The 25,385-nt window shown below is 39.3% G+C and overlaps 2 protein-coding genes across 2 annotated transcripts in view; both read left to right on the top strand.

The window, feature by feature from the left end:
* LOC308077428 (inositol monophosphatase 1-like) overlaps positions 1 to 25,385 on the top strand; it is a 647,768-nt gene that overhangs the window by 422,273 nt on the left and 200,110 nt on the right. The gene's annotated exons all lie outside the window — the stretch shown is intronic.
* LOC308077576 (cadherin-7-like) overlaps positions 1 to 25,385 on the top strand; it is a gene marked incomplete at both ends in the record, with an annotated part of 305,706 nt that overhangs the window by 212,817 nt on the left and 67,504 nt on the right. Inside the window, one exon of the mRNA XM_080418321.1 lies at positions 1,933 to 2,186. Within this exon, the coding sequence (XP_080274447.1) occupies positions 1,933 to 2,186 (254 nt within the window). The remainder of the gene's footprint in view (positions 1 to 1,932; positions 2,187 to 25,385) is intronic.

Raw genomic sequence — 25,385 nt, 5'->3', positions numbered from 1 at the left:
CAAATCCATCGCTTGAGTGCCAGGATTCCTAAGAACGAGTTGACACGTTCTTTTGAATTTTCATTGTTTAATCTGTGATCGCACGGCTGTGTTTATTTCTCATCAACACTTTCGTTTTCCACTTACGTCACACTCACCCGGAGCCGGATGTAAAAAAAAAAAATCATTTCCGGGTCACGCTGTTTTTCTCCGGTGATTTTCGGCCAGAATAAGGAAAAACACGTTTTTTCACACGGTATTAAAGACAAACGGACAGCTCAACTTCTATTTTCTTTGGTCCGGGTGACTAACAGTCATCGTCGTAGTGTATCACGTCGTTTTCAGGCCGATCAGCGGGCCGGGAATTGTCGAAAACGTCACATCCTTTGAATGACCGGATATGACGTGGGCCTGTTTGGGAGGGGGTGAGCGAGGTGATCAATGTCTGGATGTGCTGCTCTCTACTGGTGGAACAATCGTAGGTGCTTGACAACACAATCAGAGAATGTATTTGAATGAAAAATTACAAAACAAAAAAAATAAAAAACACGCAAATTGCTGGCACAGGGGTGAGTACATTATGAATAAACTCTGGCAGTCAATGTGTTAAGCGTCAACTGAAAACCCACCTTTTTAACTTGGCTTTTAACTAGCATCTTATGAGATGTATTGCTCAGCGCCTAGATGCTGCTGCTGTTTTGTTGTTGTTTTAATCTGTTTCTGAGTTTTGTGTTGTTTTTTATCTGTCTTGATTTTTTCTGTACCGTGCAGCACTTTGAGCTGCATTTCGATATATGAAAAGCAGTGGTGTAAAGTAACTGAGTACATGTACTCAAGTACAATTTTGAGGTACTTTTACTTTACTGGAGTATTTCCAATTTTCAATACTTTTACTCCACTACATCTCAAATACAAATATTGTACTTTTACTCGACAACAATGATATGAAAACTTTAGTTACTAGTTTACTTTGCAGATTTAAATCATTATATCACTAAACATACATTGACCACTTAATATACAATCACCACTCTATATATATTTTGGCTATTTGAAAATAGCAGATCTACAAGCTCACAACGTGTTGCGATGCGACGCGTTGTGAGCTTGCAGATCGGCTTTTTTCAAGATTTTTATACATTTAAAAACTTGAAATGGGACATTCTGCATAATGACTACTTTTGCTGTTGGTACTTTAAGTGTATTTCGATCCCAACATTGTTGTACTTTCACTCAAGTAAATGTTGAATTCCGGACTTTTACTTGTAATGGAGTATTTCTACATTGCAGTATTGATACTTTTACTTAAGTGCAAAATGTGAGTACTTTTTCCACCGCTGATGAAAAGTGCTATCAGTGGTGGAAAAAGTACTCAAATTCTTTACTTAAGTAAAAGTACCAATACTGCAATATAAAAATACTCTGTTACAAGTAAAAGTCCAGAATAAAAAATGTACTTGAGTAAAAGTACAAAAGTATTGGCATCAAAATGTACTGAAAGTACCAAAAGTAAAAGTACTAAATATTTGAAAATAGCAGATCTACAAGTTCACAACGCGTCGCATCGCGACGCGTTGTGAGCTTGTAGATCGGCTATTTTCAAATAGCCTAGGTATAAAATAGGGTTAAAGTGGTTAATGTAGGTTTCATTATATCATAGTTTATATCTGAAAAGTAATTAGTAACTAAAGTTTTCAAGTAATTGTAGTGGAGTAAAAGTACAATATTAGCCTCTGAGATGTAGTGGAGTAGAAGTAAAAGTATTGGAAATTGGAAACACTCAAGTAAAGTACAAATACCTCAAAATTGTACTTAAGTACAGTACTTAAGTACATTTACTTAGTTATTTTCCACCACTGGCTACAGTATATAAATAAGTAATATAAATAAAGCTCATTATCGTTCCTTTTCCCTTCTCTCCTCCCTCCCTGGCTGTTCCCTCGTCGCCGTCAGCCTCTGGACTTTGAGACCAAGAGCAACTTCCTGCTGAGGATCGAGGCCACCAACCGGCACATCGACTCCGACTTCCTGAGCGGTGGCCCGTACAGCGACACCACCGCGGTCCGGGTGACGGCGGAGGACGTCAACGAGCCGCCCGTCTTCTCCACGCCGCTCAGCAGCATGGTGGTCTCCGAGGACGCCCGGGTGGGCACGTCCATCGGGAGGGTCTCGGCCCACGACCCCGACACCTCCGGCAGCGCCATCAGGTAGTAATAACAGCACTTTTATATATATATATATATACGGAAAATCCCGTCATTTCAATGGTAGTGGATGGAGAGAAAGGATTTTTTGTCCAACCAAGAAACAGCAACCAATAGACCATATTCACACGGCGGCCATTTTGGAATTTAACATGCCACCCCGTTGCCATGGAAACCGGGGTGGCATTTCATTAGCTTAACCCATTGAGACCTGAAGCCGATTCTACATGTCTCCTAAATCTCAACAGTTTTCTGAAAAACGTTTGTTTCTATATCAGTGGTGCTCAATCTTTTCCATGTCAAGGACCCCCAAAATGATATGTATTTGGCTGCGGACCCCCATCAAAATATTTTGTTCCAGGGACCCCCAGAAGCAAAGATTTGAGTTAAAAATGTTCGCTTTAAAAAATATATATATTCAAAGATTTGCACACATTTTCACGATTTTTCAAAAATAGCAGATCTACAAGCTCGTAGCGCGGCACTCGGTGCCGCGCTATGAGCTTGTATATCTGCTATTTTTGAATAGCCAAAGTGTAAAATAATGCTTTTTAGCTCAAATCTAAAAATGACACAGATCCAGGTCTTAATGGGTTAACACATTGAATGCCAATCGCGTAGATCTACGCGAACCTATTTAAAGCCGCAGCGTGCCAGTCGCGTAGATCTACGCGAACCGCCGATTCCCATTGAAATTGCCCCAGGTGCACATTTTCCGATTTTTTTTTGATCCATTTCCGTTTCCGGTTTCCGGTCGGAAACAGAATTATTCGGGTTCCGTTTTTTTCGATCGTATCCGCTTCCTGTCTGGGATCCTGTTTAAAACTCGATTTTCTCGGTCGTTGTTTTTCTCCTCGCTGATCACTGTTTAGCGTTGATCGGCTGTATCTTCAAGATGGCGGCACGGATTTGGAAACTGTTTTCGCTGGCCGTTTCTCACGGATCCGCTGTGTGTTTAGAACCAAATGAACGCGCACTTTTAACTTATTTAGCGAGGTCTGTGGCGACATGAAAAAAAACAAAAAAACAACAATAAAACGCTGGCACTGGTGAGTACATTATGAGATTAAACTCTGGCATGGAATGTGTTAATGGCAATATGGCCGCCGTGTGAATATGGTCAATGGGTGCGAAAGCCGACGGGCACAACCTACCTGCCCGTCGGCTTTCCTCCCCCGAAACACGGGCCAATTGTGGATTCGAACCCACAACCTCTGTAAAAGCGCCCCTACACAGCAAAATAGAATAGAATATTATTCTTCACAACGATCCGTCCACCAATCGCTTTACAAGATGTATCCGAGTCTTGTAGAATCGGAGGGGGAAAAGTGTGCCGTCGCGACAATCCTAGTTATTGGCAGTTGAATGTCAATCTGGGAACCCATCGCCAACTAAAAAAGGAAAAACAGCGCCCTCTGCTGTTTTTTACTATTTCACTTAGCTCTGGGGGGAGCCAAATGGAGTACCCGTGCGCAAGGAAACCAGGGTTTTGGTCTGCCTTCAGCCTTTCACTTCCGGTGGTGCGCTTATGTTTTCATTCCCACTAACAATATTTCTACACGGAACACTAACACCACTTCTCCCAGAGAACATGGATCGTTTTGGTTATAAGCCCACTTGTTTCTATGATGAAAGAGCAAGTTAAAATGTGAATATCTTTCCGTGGTTTTGTCTGCTCCGCGGACGCTATTGTTAAATTAGTTTCGGTTTGTTTCTAGTGGGGAAGGATCGGTACACATGTAAATCCCGCCCACTACATTTGATTGGGTAAAGCGCGGCCTGCTTCCTGATCTGAAGGCACGCCCACTTGTAGGCCAGTGCGTACGCGATATGACGAACCCCCCCCGACAGATTCGAGCGGAGAGCAGAATCTGTTCTTGAGAGATTAGTTGAATGTAGGTTGTTTTCGCCCAAAAACAACAGAAAGCAGAGAAAAGGGCATTTTTCCAAAATCCATTACAATAGTTGTGAATGTGGCTGGTTGTTTTGCGATCGCGTGATTTCCTGCTTCACTGGGAGTCAAATGGTGACTCATGGGGTGTGTAGTTGATAGAAAATAAGTCCTTTTTTGGGGTGAACTACTCCTTTAAGTGACATAAACCTTGGTGCCTCACTACTCCTTCACACTTTCACCGAGAAACTCCATTCAACATTTAACCCATCGTTTGAATAGCCAACATATAAAGTGGTTAAAATGATTGTGACGCTATTTATGCTACTTTTGTTGGGGACCCCCTGGTACTCTCCTAAGGACCCCTGGGGGGTCCCTGGACCCCACTTTAAGAACCACCGCCATGAAGCCTTGAATTCCTGTGCTATTCCTCAGCCAATCATTTTGATGACCGGCAGAGTCTCTGCTGGTCATCAAATGATTGGCTGAGGAATGCGACAAAAACATTGAAGAATCTCCATGAATGCAAGTCTTCATGGGGTGTGCAATTGATCGAAAATAAGTAATATTTTGGGTGAACTACTCCTTTAAGTTGTATATGTTAAATATCTCAAACTATAACACATTTAAAAGTAAAATATGTTTTAAGCATGTGTGTCCACATATTATTTTATTATTATATATTATATATATATATTTTTGAATGGAGTTTCTAAGTGACAGTATGGAGGAATTGTGAGGTGCAAACGTTTTCCTTTGACTTGCGTTACACTTTTCAAGTTAAATACTATCAAATATTATAATATAATATATATATATATATATATATATATATATATATATATATATATATATATATATATATATATATATATATATATATATTATAGAATATAATATCAATTCAATATCATGAATGCATTTTGTCCCTAAAGCATTCAATGCTTCACAAACCAACAGTAATGTTTTGAAATACATTCTATGAACATGCTAGACGGATGTTGTGATTGATTGAATACTTTATTAACAGTTTGCACAAAGTACAGTCACACAATAATGCAAACAGGATGACACCATTGTGGTCCTATGATTCAATTCATCAGGACATATTGGAGGCGTTGCTGAGGTGATTCCCTCTTTGATTGATTGATTGAAATTTGTATTAGGTAAAAGAATGTAACGCATGTACATTTATAATACTTTTGTCTAAAAGGTCCGACCAAAAAAGTCCTTGCGGACTTGTTTCCGTTGGGGTCCTTGACTTAATTTCATAGACATACATAGTAGCAACCAAACAGTTAAATCAACATAAAAATACAGAGAAAAAATACCACTATGTACAAAATAAGCATGGAAAATAAAAAATATATGCAAAAAAAAGGGGAGGGGGGTCGTCTGTCTACCGGGAAACTGGTACCTCCTCTTATGGCCTCCAGAAAGATGAGTTTTTAGGGCTGTTTTTTGGGCCTCTGCCGTGGATCCAGAAGAACACCTGTTTATTTGAAACACACAACAGATCATTTCAAACTATGGGACTTCAATGTGAACAAAAAAATCATTCCTGGTATACTATTGTGATTTCATAAACAATACATTTATTTTATGCATTTTTGAAACTCTGGGTTTGAACAATGTATGCTGGTGGCACCATGCCCAACAATGTTTCTATATTCCTGGAAATAACCTTTATTTTTTTGTTAATGATTTTTAATTATTTTTATTTTAATGAACAAATGAATGAATGATGCATAATATGAATTGAATGATTCATTCATTTCAAGTGTTGACGCCATCATGGGTGGCAGAAGTAACCCTGCCAAAATAAGCTTAGTGAGAGAAGTACTCAGCTTGTTTCTCTCGAGTAAAAGTATCAATAACGCAATGTAGAAATACTCTGTTACAAGTAAAAGTCCTCTATTCAAAATGTTCCTCAAAATGTACCAAAAGTAAAAATAAGTAAAAATAATAATGAAAAAAAAAGAAGATATTTGAAAATGTGTGCAATTTTCTCAAAAACATTACAAGCTTGCATTGCGACATGTTGTGAGCTTGTAGATCGGATATATATATATATATATATATATATATATATATATATATATATATATATATATATATATATATATATATATATATATATGTCACAGGGAAATTGGCATTCCAGAGAAATTGAAAAAGGAGCGCTCGTTTTCTGTATGTGTATATATATATATATATATGTGTATATGTATATATATATATATATATATATATATATGTATATGTATGGATGGATGGATGGATGTATGCATGTGTGAGTGTGTGTATATATATATATATATATATATATATATATATATATATATATATAATGGCCACCGTGATGCGATGCGTTGTGAACTTGTAGATCATATGTAAAGGTCAAGGTGTACATGACGTGTTGCCTTACCTTTTAGACACTGCACACCGAGCGCACATGTGATCTCCTCAGGTGCACGCATATGCCACGTGACACGTCCCCCCACCCCAGTGTGCAGCGGGCAAAATCTGCTTTACAACGCACAACACGCGTCACCTCATCCCTCATGCAGTCGCACAAGTTGTCCATGGGAGGCATACCTGAGACAGAGAAAGAGAGAGAAGAAGAAAAGTGACAGGAAGACACAGGAGAGGTGAGGAGGTTAGAACGATCAAGTTTGGAGGTTAGGGCTGGGGTCAGGGGTCATCAATACATCCGTACACAGAAACATGTGTCCGTGGCAATTTGTTTTGTTTAGTTTTAACCCATTAAGGCCTGAGGTTCCGATTCTACAAAATGTCTTCTAAAACAGTTTTTTTAACAAACTTATGTTGCTATGTCAGTAGTCCTCAAATGTTTTCATGTCAAGGACCCCCAACATGTATTTGCCTGCGGACCCCCATCTCAAAATATGTTGTTCCAGGGACCCCCCAGAAGCAACGATTTGAGTTACAAATGTTCGCTTACAAATATATATATTCAAAGATTTGCTAAAATGTTAGCAATTTTTTTCAAAAATAGCAGATCTACAAGCTCATAGCGCGGCACCGGGTGCTGCGCCATGAGCTTGTATATCTGCTATTTCTTAATGGCTAAAGTTACTGTATATCAATAGCCTGGCATTGGCCAGACTGATACCGTGGATTCACTCTCACGTTCCTCCCCCGGTATCAGTCTGGACTTCGGCCCATAGGGAGTGAGTATGTTAAATCAGAAAATGATCGGGCCAATCAGTGACTGCGTTTCAACTGCTGTCCGTACAACAGTGAAAAACATCAAAATCATTTTCTGATTTCTCCCTATGGGCCGAGGTCCAGACTGATACCGTGGATTCACTCTCACCTTCCTCCCCGGTATCAGTGGGTAAAAGTAAAAAAAATAAAAAGTATTGGCATCAAAATATACTTAAAGTACCAAAAGTAAAAGTACTAATTATGCAGAAGGTCCCATTTCATATATCAGTAAAGTAAAAGTACCTCAAATTGTACTCAAGTACACTACTTTAATTGCATGTACTTAGTCACTTTACATCACCGGTAACAATGATAAAGGCTGTGGAATCAAATCACATTACATGAAATACCTACAATGGTGACTTAGGTCGCAGCATTTTCCATTGACGTCCACCCCTTCACAGGGCACTCGGCATTTTCCCACTGCGTGACAGTTGAGACTTTCGCATTGTTGTTCCACGTCATAACAGCTGCGGACAGGATGGTATTCCACTGCTGGTTTGTTGTATCTGGCACTGTGTGAAAACCCAGCAAGGAGAGTGAAGAACAGCAACTTGAACATGTTCAGCTCCTGGGTTCAGCAAGACTTCTGATGGTGGTTTGAATGGCAATGTTCAGCTCCTGGCTTCAGCAAGATGGTGGTTTGAATGGCAATGTTCAGCTCCTGGCTTCAGCAAGATGGTGGTCTGAATGGCAATGTTCAGCTCCTGGGCTTCAACAAGATGATGGTCTGAAGTGCTACAAAAAAGTGCTGGACAGCCCTTTTATACTATTCTAAGCCCCGCCTTAAGGGACAGCCAGGGAGAAACCAGTCTGACCAGTATCAGTAGGTCAGTCTCTGGTGGACCAGACTAAAGCATGTACTGTAGGGTCAATAAAGCAAACGTAGATCTGGCCGAACCAGTCGGTCAGAGAGATCCACTCATACATTATGGTGAAACTTTAACACATTAACCCATTAACACCTGGGACGCATCTGTGTCATTTTTTAGATTTGAGCTAAAAAGCATAATTTTACACTTTGGGCTATTCAAAAAATAGCAGATATACAAGCTCACAGCGCCGCACAGAGAGCTTGTATATCTGCTATTTCTTTTTTTTTTATCGAGAAAATTTTGTGCAAATCTTTGAATATATATATATATTTTAAAGCGAACATTTGTAACCCAAACCTTTGCTTCTGGGGGGTCCCTGGAACAAAATATTTTCAGATGGGGGTCCGCGGCCGAATACATATAATTTTGATGTCCTTGACATTAAAAAGTTTGAAAACCACTGACATAGCAACATACGTTTTGTTCAAAAAACTGTTAGGATTTAGAAGACATTTGTTGAATCGGAACCTCAGACCCGAGGCCTATTCTACAAATGTCTTCTTAAAAATGTAAAGTTTTCTGAAAAAAAAAACGTATGTCGCTATATCAGTGGTGCTCAGACTTTGTTCATGTCAAGGACCCCCAAAATGATATGTATTTGGCCGCCGACCCCCATTTGAAAATAGTTTGTTCCAGGGACCCCCCCCCAGAAGCAAAGATGAGAGTTTGGGTGTCACTTTAAGTGATATTTATATTCAACGATTTGCGGCAATTTATTTAATCAAAAACGTTAAAAAAGCAGATATGCAAGCTCATAGCAGGGCACAAAGTGACACGCTATGAGCTTGTAGATCTGCTATTTTTGAATAGCCAAAAAATAATGCTTTTTAGCTCAAATCTAAAATGAAACAGATGCTTTCCCTGTCTTAATGGCTTAACCCTTTAAGAGCGGGAACGGGAAGCGAAAATGTTTAACTCAAATCTTTGCTTCTGGGGGATTCAACAAATGTCTTCTAAATCCTAGACAGGGTTTTGAAAAAACGTGTTGCTATAATATCAGTGGTTCTCAAACTTTTTCATGTCAAGGAATGGCCCCCCAAATTATATCTGGCCGTGGACCCCCATCTCAAAATATGTTGTTTCGAGGGACCCCCCTGAAGCAAAGATGTGAGTTAAAAAATGTTTGCTTTAAAAAAAAAAAAAAAAATATATATATATATATATATATATATATATATATATATATATATATATATATATATATATATATATATATTCAAAGAGTTGCTCGAATGTTAACAATTTTTCAAAAATAGCAGATCTACAAGCTCATGATCTTGTAGATCTGCTGTTTTTGAAAAGCCCAAGTGTAAAATAATGGTTTAAGTGGTTTGATGCGTTCCCGGTTTGAATGTGTTCATTTGACCCTGTTTAATGAACACTTTGAAGTGTCCTTTTCTCACAGCTGTGAAAACCTTGTACGCAGTGGTGGAAAGTAACTAAGTGCATTTACTTAAGTACTGTACTTAAGTAAATATGTAGGTATTTGTACTTTACTTGAGTATTTCCAATTTCCAATACTCTTACTTCTAATCCACTACATCTCAGAGGCAAATATTGTACTTTTACTCCACTACAATTATTTTAAAACTTTAGCTACTAGTTACTTTGCAGATATACATTATTATTAAACATACATTAACCACTTCAGCCCTATTTTATACCTAGGCTGTTTGAAAATAGCAGATCTACAGGCTCACAACGTGTCGCATTGCGTTGTGAGCTTGCAGATCTGCTATTTTCAAACATTTTAGGCTTTTACTTTTGGTACTTTAAGTATATTTTGATGCCAATACTTTTGTGCTTTTACTCAAGTAACACAGGCTTTTTACTTGTAACAGGGTATTTTTATATTGTGGTATTCTGTTTAAGCAAAATATCTGAGTAGCCTACTTCTTCCATCACTATTGAAGAGGCACTTCAACCAAAACACTAACACAACACAATAGTGATTCATGTCAGTTTGCATGTATTTTTCAACACGATGCATCATTAGTTTCTCACTACCATTTGCTTTTAGAGTGGGGGGGGGGGGGGGGGGGTATGAGTCAACAGAACCAAGGACGGGTGTTTTTGATGAATCTAACATGGTTAAAATGGAGTTTGCAGTTACAATGGGTCTTTATATGGTGTCTGATAAAATGAATATCAAATATCTAAATACTGAATCGAGCAACTTAAAAACTGTCTGGGGGGTTCACACAGGCCTGAGTAGATGATAAAATGACCAAAAGTGTTTTTGAAAGTGAAATATCCCTTTAACTTGAGTATTTCCAACTTCCAATACTTTTACTTCTACTCCACTACATCTTGGATCCAAATATTGTACATTTACTCCACTACAATTATTTGAAAACTTTAGTTACTAGTTACTTTGTAGATTTTGATTATTATTACAGAACATACATTAACCACTTCAGCCCTATATACATTGCGGCCATTTTAAAATAGTCGATACTGAGCTTGTAGATTTGCTTCTGGGGGGATTCTACAAATGTCTTCTAAATCCTAACAGTTTTTTGAAAAAAATCATGTTGCTATAATATCAGTGGTTCTCAAAAATGATATGTATTTGGCCTTGGACCCCCATTTTCCAGGGGCCCCCCAGAAGCTGTAACAGTTAAAAATGTTCGGTTTAAAAATACAATATATTCAAAGATTTGCACACATTTTCACGATTTTTCACAAATAAAATGACACAGATGCGTTCCTGGTCTTAAAGGGTTAGGTTGGGGGGGCCCTGGTGGTCTAACTAGTTCAACCAGGACCAGGCCTCTTTGCCTGGTTTCACTTCCTGAAAGCACCGTCTTCCTGCATACCTACAGTCAGGCACAGTGCACACAGAGACATCAAAAGGGGGCTTGAGCCCCCCGCCCTGTTCCCCTTTGTAAAAAAAAAGTGCCCTCTCTCTCTCCAGCCCATGGATTCAGCATTTACCAGTGGTACAATATTTGCCTCTGAGATGTGGCTGAAAATTGGAAATACTCCAATAAAGTTATAAAGTACCTCAAAACTGTACTTAAGTACAGTACCTGAGTAAATGTACTTAGTTACTTTCCACCACTGGAATATAAAATGGCGAAAGAAATGCAACCAAAGGCAGCGTTCAACAGAAAGGCCTTTCCTAGCCTTGGATCAAGACTATCATAGATGTATTTGACCCATTATAGAGGCCTAAGCAAATGCCAAGACTTGATAAAATGCGTCTTGACCCAAGGCTTGCCTAACTCTCCTGAACTTTAAAGGAATAGTTCAGCCAAAAAAAAATATGTTTTTCCTATCGATTAGTCACCCCATGGAGACCGGTAGGCAAGCGGTTCCGGTAGGAGAAACAAAGGAGACTCTTTGTGTCTCCTACCGGAACGGCTGCCGGTCATAACATTATTGTCTTAGGAATGAGACAAAAACTTAAAAATATCCATACATTCAAGTCTCCATGGGGTGACTAATCGATTGATAAAAAGTCATTTTGGGGGTGAACTATCCCTTTAAGTTCTATAAATTCTGTGTATGAATCCATGCTGTACTCCTCATCTCCAGTAAACATGTGGTTGTAGCCTAGACGGTTGAGCTCGGTGTCACATACCGAAAATAGACGATTTAGATTGGCTATATTTAGCTATTTTTGCCAATAAGTGCACTTTTAGAAATTTCAGCCACAGCCTCTTTAACATTCTCTACACGCCCCTGCCTACAGTACAGATCCCTCAAAAAACTATTTAATATCGTGGAAAAGTTCATTTTCTTCTGTAATATAATTCAAAAAGTTAAACTTTCATATATTCTAAATGAATTGTGCATAAAGTGAAATATTTAAAACCTTTTTATCTGTTTTACTTATTTTTTTAGTCCACGATTTTGTAACCCAATTTTTTACACCCAGTGCCATTTGTCTATGTAAACCTGGGCACTACACTCCCTCTGCCAACCTAAATGTCAACCATCTGAAAAGTACGTTAATTTATGCACTCATGGTCTGGGCTACTTTTGAACAAATTACATCATCAACAGGGCGTGGCATGGAGGTGATCAGCCTGTGGTACTGTTGACATGTTATGGAAGATGTTATTTTTTATAACATCTTCCTCTTCATCATCTTCTTTTTATAAAAAAAAATGATATTTTTAGATGTCTTTGGCTATTCAGAAAAATAGCAGATCTGCAAGCGATTGAGAGATTCAATAGGTCTCTCTGATCTCTCATCAAAACGATGGAGGAAACATTATCCAATAACACAAGAAGGGTCAAAGAAGGAGAGCGAGAGGGAAGGGGAGGTTAGACTTGTAGACTTGTCTTAGTGATCAATAAATCATAAACCAGAAAGATATCAAGGCACAAGGCTTTGCAAAACTTTAAAAGCCTTAATAAATGGCCTCCGCGCCGACGTGTTTCAACTCTTCAAGGCATTGAACACAAGACAGGATCACATGAAGTCTGGGTTTTACCCAAGGGCCCAGCTTCCTGCTTTGACATTGAGTCAATATAGGAAAAGAGTTCAAGTGACAGTTCATATGAATGGCCTGTAGTGTCGCTGTTTTACCCCTATTGGTGTCAGAAATAATTTGTCTTAACGCAAGTGGATGGGTTTTTGACAAACTTTAGACTTGATTTTCTTACCTTTAATAAACATTGCCATAAATACTACTTAGTTCCAGTCGCTAGTTTAAAGTCTCCTTTCAATCATCATGATATGCGTTTTGGTAAACTATGGTCCCATTTATTTTAAAATTGAAATGGTAAATGGTGCATTTATATAGCGCTTTTATCCAAAGCGCTTTACATTGAGAGCTGTTTTACCATACAATGTAAGTCAATGAGGAGCATATTTTTGAATTATCAATTTCTAATCAATGGAGCAATTATTTTTTATTTATTTCCCACCTTTGGAGTTACGTCATGGCAAGGTAGCTACACAACCCAAACCTCTACCAAAGTGGTCTTACCCTTTGATGAAGTTCTATGAATCTCATAGACAAATGAAAAACAGAAAAAGTGCAAAACCATGGCACCAACTGTTTAACACATTTTCAAATAAATAGCTTGTATATCTTGTATATCTGCTATTTTTGAATAGCCCAAATCATTAGATAATGGTTATAGCTAAAGCATGTTAAAGATTGAATGGGTTAAATGCCCCCAGTCCATCGTGTCCACTTTCATTCGACAGGAGTGGTGAAAGAATATTAACCACTGTGCCACTGTGTCAGATGTAAGATAATACACACATTCGGTGGCCCCCCCTGTAGTGACTCTGAGGACCCCTTAGGGGTCCCGGACCCCCTGTTGAAGACCCCTGGCTTAGATCTTTAGATGTAAGCGTAGAGCGGACCCAATATCATGAATGAATTTTGTCCCTAAAGCATTCAATGCTTCACAAACCAACAGTAATGTTTTGAAATCCATTCTATGAACATGCTAGACGGATGTTGTGATTGATTGAATACTTTATTAACAGTTTGCACAAAGTACAGTCATACAATAATGCAAACAGGATGACACCATTGTGGTCCTATGATTCAATTCATCAGGACATATTGGAGGCGTTGCTGAGGTGATTCCCTCTGCCGTGGCTCCAGAAGAACACCTGTTGATTTGAAACACACAACAGATTATTTAAAACTTATGGGACTTCAATGTGGAGGAAAAAAAAACATTCCTGGTATACTATTGTAATTTCATAAACAATACATTTATTTTATGCATTTTTGAAACTCTGGGTTTGAACAAGGTATGCTGGCACCATGCCCAACAATGTTTCTATATTCCTGGAAATAACCTATTTTTTTTAATGATTTTTTTATAAATGTATTTTAATGAACACATGAATGAATGATGAATATATGAATTGATTGATTAATTCATTTCAAGTGTTGACACCATCATGGGTGACAGAAGTAATCCTGCCAAAAGAAGCTTTGTGGGAGAAGTACTCAGCTTTTGTTTTCTTCTTTTGAGTAAAAGTATCAATAACACAATATAGAAATACTCTGTTAGAAGTAAAAGTCCTCTATTCAAAATGGTCCTCAAAATGTACCAAAAGTAGGAGTAAAAATGATAATGAAATATTCGAAAATGTGTGAAATTTTCTCAAATATATCACAAGCTCACACTTGCATTGCAACATGTTGTGAGCTTGTATATCGCGTGTGTGTGTGTGTGTGTGTGTGTGTGTGATGGCCACCATGATGCGACGCGTTGTGATCTTGTAGATCATAATTAAATATGTCAAGGTGTACATTACGTGTTGCCTTACCTTTTAGAAATTGAAATTGCACGACGGCAGCAACATTGATTTCCTCAGGGTGATGCACATGCCACGTGTCACGCCCTCCCACTGGGGGCCATCTGTGCAATGGGAAAACAAGGAGTTGCAAGCCTCACTACCATCCAGCCCCGCATTTTGCACGCACTGGCAAATAAGTGTGGTAGGCGGAGCCATACCTGAGAAAGAGATAGAGAGGAGAAGAAAAGAGACAGAAAGACACAGGAGAGGTGAGGAGGTTAGGGCTGCAGGGTCATCAATACGTCCGTACACAGACACATGTTCAGTGGTGGAAAGTAACTGAGTTCATTTACTTCAGTACTGTACTTAAGTACGATTTTGAGGTATTTGTACTTTACTTAAGCATTTCCAATTTCCGATTATTTTACTTCTACTCCACTACATCTCAGAGGCAAATATTGTACTTTTACTCCACCACAGTTATTTTAAAACTTTAGTTACTTTGCAGATATAAATTATGATATTATGAAACATACATTAACCACTTTAGCCCTATTTTATACCTATTTGAAAATAGCAGATCTACAAGCTCACAACGCGTTGCATCAATACGGCAATGTAGAAATACTCTGTTACAAGTAAAAGTCTGGTATTAAAAACTCACTTGGGTAAAAGTACAAAAGTATTGGCATCAAAATATACTTAAAGTACCAAAAGTAAAAGTACTCATTATGCAGAAGGTCCCATTTCATATATTATTATTTTTGTTTAAAAATATGTAGAAATCCTTTGAAAATAGCAGATCTACAAGCTCACAACGTGTCGCTTTGTGATGGCTGCCTGTTTTAAAGTAAATTGCCAAAGTATATGGATCTAAAGTAGTAATAATAATCAAAATCTACAAAGTAACTATAGTAACTGAACTTATTCAGATAATTGTAGTGGAGTAAAAAGTTCAATATTTGTTTCTGAGAGTTAGTGTAGTAGAGGTATAAAGTATAGCTAATTGGAATAATCCAGTAAAGTAAAAGTACCTCAAATTGTACTCAAGTACAGTACTTGATTGCATGTACTTAGTTACTTTACACCACCGTTAATGATAAAGGCTGTGGAATCAAATCACATTACATGAAATACCTACATTCGAGAGTTAGTCTGCAACAGCGTCCATTGGTGTATATCCCGTCACAGTTGTTGTTGAGAGGATAGTATGGTGGCACGCCCAGTGTGAACCCAGCAAGGAGAGTGAAAAACAGCAACTTGAACATGTTCAGCTCCTGGCTTCAGCAAGATGGTGGTTTGAATGGCAATGTTCAGCTCCTGGCTTCAGCAAGATGGTGGTCTGAATGGCAATGTTCAGCTCCTGGGCTTCAACAAGATGGTGGTTTGAATGGCAATGTTCAGCTCCTGGGCTTCAGCAAGATGGTGGTTTGAATGGCAATGTTCAGCTCCTGGGCTTCAGCAAGATGGTGGTCTGAATGGCAATGTTCAGCTCCTGGGCTTCAGCAAGATGGTGGTTTGAATTGCTACTAAAAAGTGCTGGACAGCCTTTTTATACTATTCTAAGCCCCGCCTTAAGGGACAGCCAGGGAGAAACCAGTTTGACCAGTGTATACAGTAGGTCAGTCTCGGGTGGACCAGACTAAAGCAAGTACTGTAGGGTCAGTAAAGCAAACGTAGATCTGGCCTAACCAGTCGGTCAGAGAGCTCCACTCATACATTATGGTGAAACTTTAACACATGAAGACCCGAGTCCCATTCTACAAATGTCTTCTTAAAAATGTACAGTTTTCTGAAGAAAAAAAACGTACGTCTCTATATCAGTGGTGCTCAGACTTTGTTCATGTCAAGGACCCCCAAAATGATATGTATTTGGCCGCCGACCCCCATCTGAAAATACTTTGTTCCAGGGACCCCCCCAGAAGCAAAGATGAGAGTTTGGGTGTCGCTTTAAATGATATTTATATTGTAAGATTTGCGCCAATTTTCACAAAAAAAGAAGAAAAAAAGCAGATATGCAAGCTCATAGCGCGGCACAAAGTGTCGCACTATGAGCTCGTAGATCTGCTATTTTTGAGTGTAAAATAATGCTTTTTAGCTCAAATCTAAAATTAAGCAGATGCGTTCCCGGTCTTAATGGGTTAAACCTTTATGACCGGGAATGCATCTGTGTCACAATTTTTGCAAATCTTTAAATGTTTTAAATCATTTTTTGTAACTCAAATCTTTGCTTCTGGGGGATTCTACAAATGTCCTCTAAATCCTAACAGTGTTTTGAAAAAAACGTATGTTGCTATAATATCAGTGGTTTTCAAACTTTTTCATGTCAAGGACCACCAAAATGATATGTATTTGTCCGCCGACCCCCATCTCAAAATATTTTGTTCCAGAGACCCCCTTGAAGCAAAGATTTGAGTAAAAAAAATGTTTGCTTTAAAAAATATATGTATTCAAAGATGTCCTCAAAATGTTCACGATTTAAAAAAAAATAGCAGATCTACAAGCTCATGAGTCTTGTAGATCTGCTATTTTTGAATAGCCAAAGTATAAAATAATGGTTTAAGTGGTTACACAGATGCGCTCCCGGTTTTAATGTGTTCATTTACATTGATAATGAACATACCATCATTAATAATTACAATCATTTAAAGATTTGAACACATTTTCACGATTTTTCTAAAATAAAATGACACAGATATGTGTTCCCCGGTGTTAAAGGGTTAAGTTGGGGGGGGGCCCCATGGTGGTCTAACTAGTTCAACCAGGACCAGGCCTCTTTGCCTGGTTTCACTGCTTTGCCTGGTTTCACTTCCTGAAAGCACTGTGTTCCTGCATACCTACAGTCAGGCACAGTGCATAGACATCAAAGGGGGGCTTGAGCCCCCCGCCCTGTTCCCCTCTGTAAAAAAAAAGTACCCTCTCTCTCCAGTAGTGGTGGGAAAAAAAGTTCATTTCAGTGAACGAACGATTTCGTTCACGGCAATTTGTAGCGTTCAAAATTTACTCGAGTAAAAGTACAAAGGTATCGGCATCAAAATATACTTAAAGTACCAAAAGTCAAAGTGCTAACATATTTGAAAATGGCCGATCTACAAGCTCACAACGCGTCGCAGCTTGTCTGCTATTCTCAAATAGCCTAGGTATAAAATAGGGCTAAAGTCGTTAATGTATGTTTTATAATGTGTGTAAAACACCATCATGGGAGCTTCTTTTTTCTTTTCGTGGCGCTTGAACGTAACAGTTTCAGAAAGTGAACGAGCTCGTTCACGTTCGCGGCAAATGAACTGGTTCTTTTGAACGAATCGATCATGAACGACACATCACTAATACTCTCCAGCCCATGGATTCAGCCTTTACCAGTGGTACAATATTTGCCTCTGAGATGTGGCTGAAAAATTGGAAATACTCCATTAAAGTTAAAACACCTCAAAACTGTACTTAAGTACAGCACCTGAGTAAATGTACTTAGTTACTTTCCACCCTCTCCATGCCGTACCCGAAGGCAGCGTTCAAAGAGAAATGCCCTTTCCTAGCCTTGCAGATCTAGACTATCATAGATGTATTTTACCCAGTCTGAGACAAAAACTAAAACAAATCCAAGTCTCCATGGGGTGACTAATCCATAGATAAAAAGTCATTTTAGGGGTGAACTATCCCATTTGTTAAATGATAATAATACTTTTTCTTTATAATAAGTACTTTTACCTTTGTACTTTAAATATATTTTGATACGAATACTTTTGTAATTTTACTAAAGTAGGCTACATTTTCAACTCCGGACTTTTGCTTGTAACAGAGTATTTCCGCATTGCAGTATCGATACTTTTACTTAAGTAAATAAATGGAGTACTTTTTCCACCCCAGCCATTGACCGACGTGTTCAGCGTGAATGAATGCAGCTTTGGAACTCCAATCACCTTGGACGTCGGGGGGGAAAGAAAGTGCTCCGTTTATCAGCTGTTTCATTCATCCAACTATACACTCCACTTTATCTACACTGTGTGTGTGTGTGTGTGTGTGTGTGTGTGTGTGTGTGTGTGTGTGTGTGTGTGTGTGTGTGTGTGTGTGTGTGTGTGTGTGTGTGTGTGTGTGTGTGTGTGTGTGTGTGTGTGTGTGTGTGTGTGTGTGTGTGTGTGTGTGTGTACCCAGAATTTACAGGCACTTGAATAGTCCAGTCACCCTCTCCCCCCACCCACCCCTCATGGGGCCCTGTGGCACAAACAATGCCATATGGTCAGGGAATGCCAAAGGACTGCAAGCATTTGCAGAAAAAAAAAGTGAAATGCCATCTTCAACAAGAGAGAAGGGCATTCTCACAGGAGAGGGTCAGGGGCTCAACTACCAGTGCCGTGTGGCATTTTAGTGACACAAAACAACCTGTCGTCCCCGAAAGCCAATCTGTGTGTGTGTGTGTGTGGGGGGGGGGGTCCATTAACACATCGACCGCCAGAGGTTAATCTCATAATGTACTCACCAGTGCCAACGTGTTATTGTTGTTTTTTTGTTTTTTTCATGTCGCCATAGATCTTGTTAAAATCCTTAAGATTGAGCCGTACACGGTCTGTTTACTTCCGCGTCATCTCACTGTATCTCCCAGTGAAGACCACGTGTCAAACGGGGCATCCATGTTGTAGTTAGAACGGTTTACGTTAAACAGTGATATGCGAGGAGAAAAAACTACAAGGAGAAAATGGAGTTTCAGTTTCGTCTGCAGAACGAGGGCGGACGTGATCGTCAAAACCGGATCCCAAATAATTCTGTTTCCGGTCATCAAACCGGAAGCGGAAATGGATCAAAAAATTCCGAAAGTGCACCTGGAAAATTTCAGCGCGAAAAGACCGTGGACCGTAGGGCTACGGTCTCGGCGCTTAACAGTTGGATTTAACGGACCGTAGGACTACGTTCTTGGCGGTTAATGTGTTAAGACCAGGCTCGCATCTGTGTCATTTGAGGTTTTTTGGGGCTATTCAAAAATAGCAGATCTACAAGCTCATAACGCACTCGGTGCCGCGCTATGAGCTTGTAGATCTGCTATTTTTGAATAGCCCAAAGAAATCTAAAAAACGACACACGGATGCGTTGCCAGTCTGAATGAGTTAATTGAATGGCTAATCATATGGTATTCATGCTCGAGTCTGTTAGGATTGTTTTGTAATCTTAATCTTAGAAATCAAATTACTGCTCCATTGTCAGACGGTAAATTGCCTCTTTTGTGCCGCTGTGTGAATGTTATCGCTCTCCGCCATAATATTGCGCTACATCTGTCGAAAAATTACACGTTATTGTGGAGCTTAATGCAGAACCTAGGAGTCAAATTACGTTCCAATAACACCCTTTGGATTGGAGGTAATTGAAGTCGTAATGTTTCTTCAGAAATAAGAGTAGGACGGTAAGGGACACAAAGCTTGACCCCCGGGACTTTACGTTTTATGACTTTTATTGGGGATCCATTATTATCATCAGTTGGAAAAGTAGAAAACTGGCCTTTTTTTCAACCAACTTTCAATTTTAACCCATTAAATCCGAGAACGCATACTCTGTCACTTGAGATTTATTTGGCTATTGAAAAAATAGCATATCTACAAGCTCATATAGCGCGGCACCGAGTGCCGCGCTATATGAGCTTGTAGATCTGCTATTCTTCTAGGAAAGAAATCGTGAAAATGTGTGCAAATCTTTGAATACATATTATGCACTTTTAACTCAAATCTTTGCTTCTGGGGGGTCCCTTGAACAAAATATTATGAGATGGGTGTCCGTAGCCAAATACATATACATTTTGGGCTTCCTTGACATGAAAAGGTTTGAGAACCACAGATATATGAAGCAACATATGTTTTTTTGTTTCTTATTTTTAACTGTTAGGATTTAAAAGACACTAGAATCCCCAGAAGCAAAGATTTTAGTTCCAAATTTTCAAAACAAATATATATTAAAAGATTTGCCCACGATTAAAAACAAAATAATAGCAGATCTACAAGCTCATACAGCCAAAGTGTAAAATAATGGTTAAAGTGCGTTTGCGGTTTTAATTGGTTAAATAATTACCTTTACTCTTGTGTAATGACCATAAAAATGCAATCTCTTCAAGGCAGATTTTCGATTTGCAATGAAAATATGTCTCTCCTAAGTCCTCCTGAGGGTAGCGCTGGGCGATATGACTTAAAATCAATATCATGATTATTTAAAGCGTACTGTTAATGAAAGATTAAAAAAATAAAATAATGATAGTTCAAATAGCAGTTCTACAAGCTCACAACGTGTCGGGATGCGATGAGCTTGTAGATCGGCTATTGTCTTTTTTTTTTCAAGTGCTTGGACTAATCCATTTTTGTAAAAAAAAAAATCCTTGTAATCAATTCCTTATGTGTAAAGTAATCTAGTCTGCCTTTAAACTATACTTTCCATCTCAATTGTGCATGTTAATAAGCTTTATTCCACTGGTCCACTTAAAATATATTCCAAGGCATGCATGCTTGCATTCAAGACATAATGTGTGAACAAGCCTGGCATTGAAACAAGCGTTTGGCCCCAGAGGTTAACAAAAGATTCCTCTTTTAACTTAATGGGTTCTCAGATTGGCAAACATGCTATTTAAAGGCCAGTATGTGAACATCGTTTCATGATGGCTGGTTAGCTTTCCCTCTTAACACATTAACCGCCAAGAACGTAGTCCTACGGTCCGTTAAATCCAACTGTTAAGCGCCGAGACCGTAGCCCTACGGTCCACGGTCTTTTCGCGCTAAAAATTTCCGGGTGCACTTTCGGAATTTTTTTGATCCACTTCCGTTTCCGGTTTGATGACCGGAAACAGAATTATTTGGGATCCGGTTTTGACGATCACGTCCGCCCTCGTTCTACAGACGAAACTGAAACTCAATTATCTTCCTGTAGTTTTTTCTCCTCGCATATCACTGTTTAACGTAATCCGCTCTAACTACAACATGGATGCCCCGTTTGACACGTGGTTTTCACTGGGAGATACAGTGAGATGTCGCGGAAGTAAACAGACCGTGTACGGCTCAATCTTAAGGATTTTAACAAGATCTATGGCGACATGAAAAAAACAAAAAAACAACAATAACACCTTGGCACTGGTGAGTACATTATGAGATTAACCTCTGGCGGTCGATGTGTTAACACTCGCGGTCAGCCTGACCAATTTAGAGTTGTTGAAGTCAATTATCTTTGCTCATGAAGATGTTGAAGTCAATTATCTTTGCTCATGAAGCTCTCGGAAGGTTCCCCTACCATGACTGTTCCTAAACACTCAAGCCAAATGAACTCGGGTTTATTTTTGTCTCTGAAACGTTTTACCAAATATGAAATGAAGCACCATTATACCATCTCTGACGTACATTTTTGGCTAAATTGACCGCTCTCACCGAAGGCAGAAGGTCTTCACACCTCCCGACCACCTGGAGATGCGTCATTGTTCTAGTTAATGTGATCATTTGCACTCTTGTCAGCTCGGAACCTGGCAAACCAAACTCTCCCCTCTAAATACAAAGGACAGTATTTAAAATAACTCCAACCCGAACCCATAAACCTAACCTCTAAATGTTGTATTTTTTCTGGGCTATGTGCAGTGCTGCAAACAGCCCAGCGTGCGTGCGTGTGTGGCTCGAAACGAAGCACAGCACGTGAAGGCATGCTTTCAACACTTGGAGGTATTGCCATAATTCTGCATGAGTTGTGTCAGTCAAGAGATAAAAAAACATTATACTCTTTGTCCATTGTAAACTTTTTTTTGAATTTTTAATTAAAAACGATTTCAAGCAATTAATTTCATAAACAAATCAAAGAAATTCCTTAAATTAGGAAAACAATCTTTAAGAAATTGTGAAAATAGCTGATCTAAATAAAGTAGATAGGCTATTTTCACTAGTTTGGGTTCCGGGGAGACACCACATTTCTCTTGTGGGTCTTAAGCTAAAATAAGTTAGAGTATGTATGTAAAGTTGTCCTCCGGTCAAGGCTCTGAAAACAGTCAGAGATGCTATTTTGGGTTTTTTATTTCTCCCACTTCTCCTCCACCAAACTCCTGTGTAGCTTTGTACAGTGCAAAAACAGATATTCCAATAGCAAAAAAAATACAATAGCAGATATATTTAATATATATCATGCACCTTTAACCCAAATCTTTGCTTATGGGGGGTCCCTGGAACAAAATGTTTTGAGATGGGGGTCCGTGGCCAAATACATATCATTTTGGGGGTCCATGACATGAAAAAGTTTGAGCACCACTGATATAGAAACATACGTTTTTTTTTCCAGAAAACTGTTGGGATTTAGAAGACTGTAGAATCGGCCTCAGGTCTTAAAGCAAAACTTTGGGAAAAAGGAAAAAGAACACACAAACTGCACTAGGCCACGTCCCCATCAAAAGGGTCCTGGCAGCTCTCTCACTGCCCACCCCGAGCATAACTGACTCTCTGTGTCTGCCGTCTCCTTTTTATAGGAGAGGATCCTACCACAAACACACAAAGCAATTAACCTTCAAAAATAGCTTATCTACAAGCTTACAAATATCTCATGAATAGCCCAACACATAAATATGTATTGTACTTTTTAAACTAAATACCGTTTTGGGTTTGAATTCATTTCAGAAGACGATAGAATACGTCGCTCATTCACATTGTCAAACACCCCTCCTCCTCTACAGTACATGGCACCTTCCACTGGGCACTCCCCTACTTAAGCTGAATGGTTTGCTCCAGCTCTGTTTCGGCAGGTCCTCATTCCACCCAGAAAGAGCAACAACTCTATAAACCCATTAAGACCTGACAGGGGGGTCCCTGGAACAAAATATTTTTAGATGGGGGTCCTCGCCTTGCCCTGAAAAAGTTCTAGCACCACTGATATAGAAACATAAGTTTTTCAGAATACTGTTGGGATTTAGAGGACATTTTGTAGAATCGGCTTCAGGTCTGAATTAATAATTGGACGCAGCTGTGTGTGTGTGTGTGTGTGTGTGTGTGTGTGTGTGTGTGTGTGTGTGTGTGTGTGTGTGTGTGTGTGTGTGTGTGTGTGTGTGTGTGTGTGTGTGTGTGTGTGTGTGTGTGTGTGTGTGTGTGTGTGTGCAATGTCCTTAACCGGTGTGTATGTGTATAGGGCTAGGGTTGCCCCGTGACAATGTTAATGCAATATGCTTAACACGACTACAGTGGTTGTATTTGGTCTCCCTGTGTTTCTATTGAGAAATGATGTCATGTGGCTGGATAGGGAAACTTCTGGTTGACGAGTGTTTTTTTTTCCCCATGAATGTCACAATGCAAATGATCTCCCCTCACCTCTCAGTGAGCAGTTATGGTTCTCTATTAGTGGTAGAAATGTGGGCACTCACGGTGGGGACCCGGGTAGAGTTCTCAACAATACTTTTTGGCCTGAAAACCTGAAAATGTGTCAGCATGTGCTTAACACATACAGTGCCAAGATCGCGTCAACACGTTCTTTCAAATCCATCGCTTGAGTGCCAGGATTCCTAAGAACGGGTTGACACGTTCTTTTGAATTTTCATTGTTTAATCTGTGATCGCACGGCTGTGTTTATTTCTCATCAACACTTTCGTTTTCCACTTACGTCACACTCACCCGGAGCCGGATGTAAAAAAAAAAATTCATTTCCGGGTCACGTTGTTTTTCTCCGGTGATTTTCGGCCAGAATAAGGAAAAACACGTTTTTTCACACGGTATAAAAGACAAACGGACAGCTCAACTTCTATTTTCTTTGGTCCGGGTGACTAACAGTCATCGTCGTAGTGTATCACATAGTTTTCAGGCCGATCAGCGGGCCGGGAATTGTCGAAAACGTCACATCCTTTGAATGACCGGATATGACGTGGGCCTGTTTGGGAGGGGGTGAGCGAGGTGATCAATGTTTGGATGTGCTGCTCTCTACTGGTGGAACAATCGTAGGTGCTTGACAACACAATCAGAGAATGTATTTGAATGAAAAATTACAAAACAAAAAAATTAAAAAACACGCAAATTGCTGGCACAGGGGTGAGTACATTATGAATAAACTCTGGCAGTCAATGTGTTAATATCCTCAAAGTCACGCATCTAACACACTTTGAACTGAGCAGATTGGACCTTCTGTTCCAGAGATAATGGACAAAACATCTTGAAAACGGCCACTTTGCCGATTTTCGAAGTTTGAGTTTCAGCCATTTTCGCCAGTTTTTTTGTTTTAATAACACGGGCTAGGAAGGTCGGACGGCGACGAACCAGATACCTGATTAAAGTTCACCTTGAGCTGCATCCAACACATTAACTGCCATTTCCGTCTGCATTACCGTTCGGCCACTAGGGACAGTTGAAATGTCTTCTTTGGGGGGTAATTGATGTTGGTCGGGTCGGGTTGAGGCAGAATTTGAGAACTCTAGACCCCGGTTTATGACATGAAAGTTACGGATTGCAGATTGCAACCCATTAAGGATGAGGTTCCGATTCTACAAAATGTCTTCTAAAACGTTTTTTTGTTTAAACTTATGTTGCTACGTCAGTGGTTCTGACACTTTTTCATGTCAAAGACCACAAAATGATATGTATTTGGCCACAGACCCCCCCATCTCAAAATATGTTGTTCCAGGGACCCCCCAGAAGCAAAGATTTGAGTTACAAATGTTCGCTTTAAAGATATTATATTCAAAGATTTGCACACATTTTCTCGATTTTTCAAAAATAGCAGATCTACAAGCTGCCGCGCTATGAGCTTTGTAGATCTGCTATTTTTGAATAGCCAAAGTGTAAAATAATGCTTTTTAGCTCAAATCTAAAAATGACACAGATGCGTTCCAGGCCAAGACCTGAGGCGATTCTTTAACACATCCACCGCCAGAGGCTAATCTCATAATGTACTCACCAGTGCCAAGGTGTTTTTGTTGTTTTTTTGTTTTTTTCATGTCGCCATAGATCTTGTTAAAATCCTTAAGATTGAGCGCTACACAGTCTGTTTACATCCGCGAGATCTCCCTGTAT

This window comes from Gymnoscopelus braueri (assembly GCF_963280865.1).
Source record: "Gymnoscopelus braueri genome assembly, chromosome: 21".
Classification (NCBI taxonomy): domain Eukaryota; kingdom Metazoa; phylum Chordata; class Actinopteri; order Myctophiformes; family Myctophidae; genus Gymnoscopelus; species Gymnoscopelus braueri.
The sequence above is the reverse complement of the archived record's forward strand: the minus strand, read 5'-3'. Positions and strand labels throughout refer to the sequence as shown.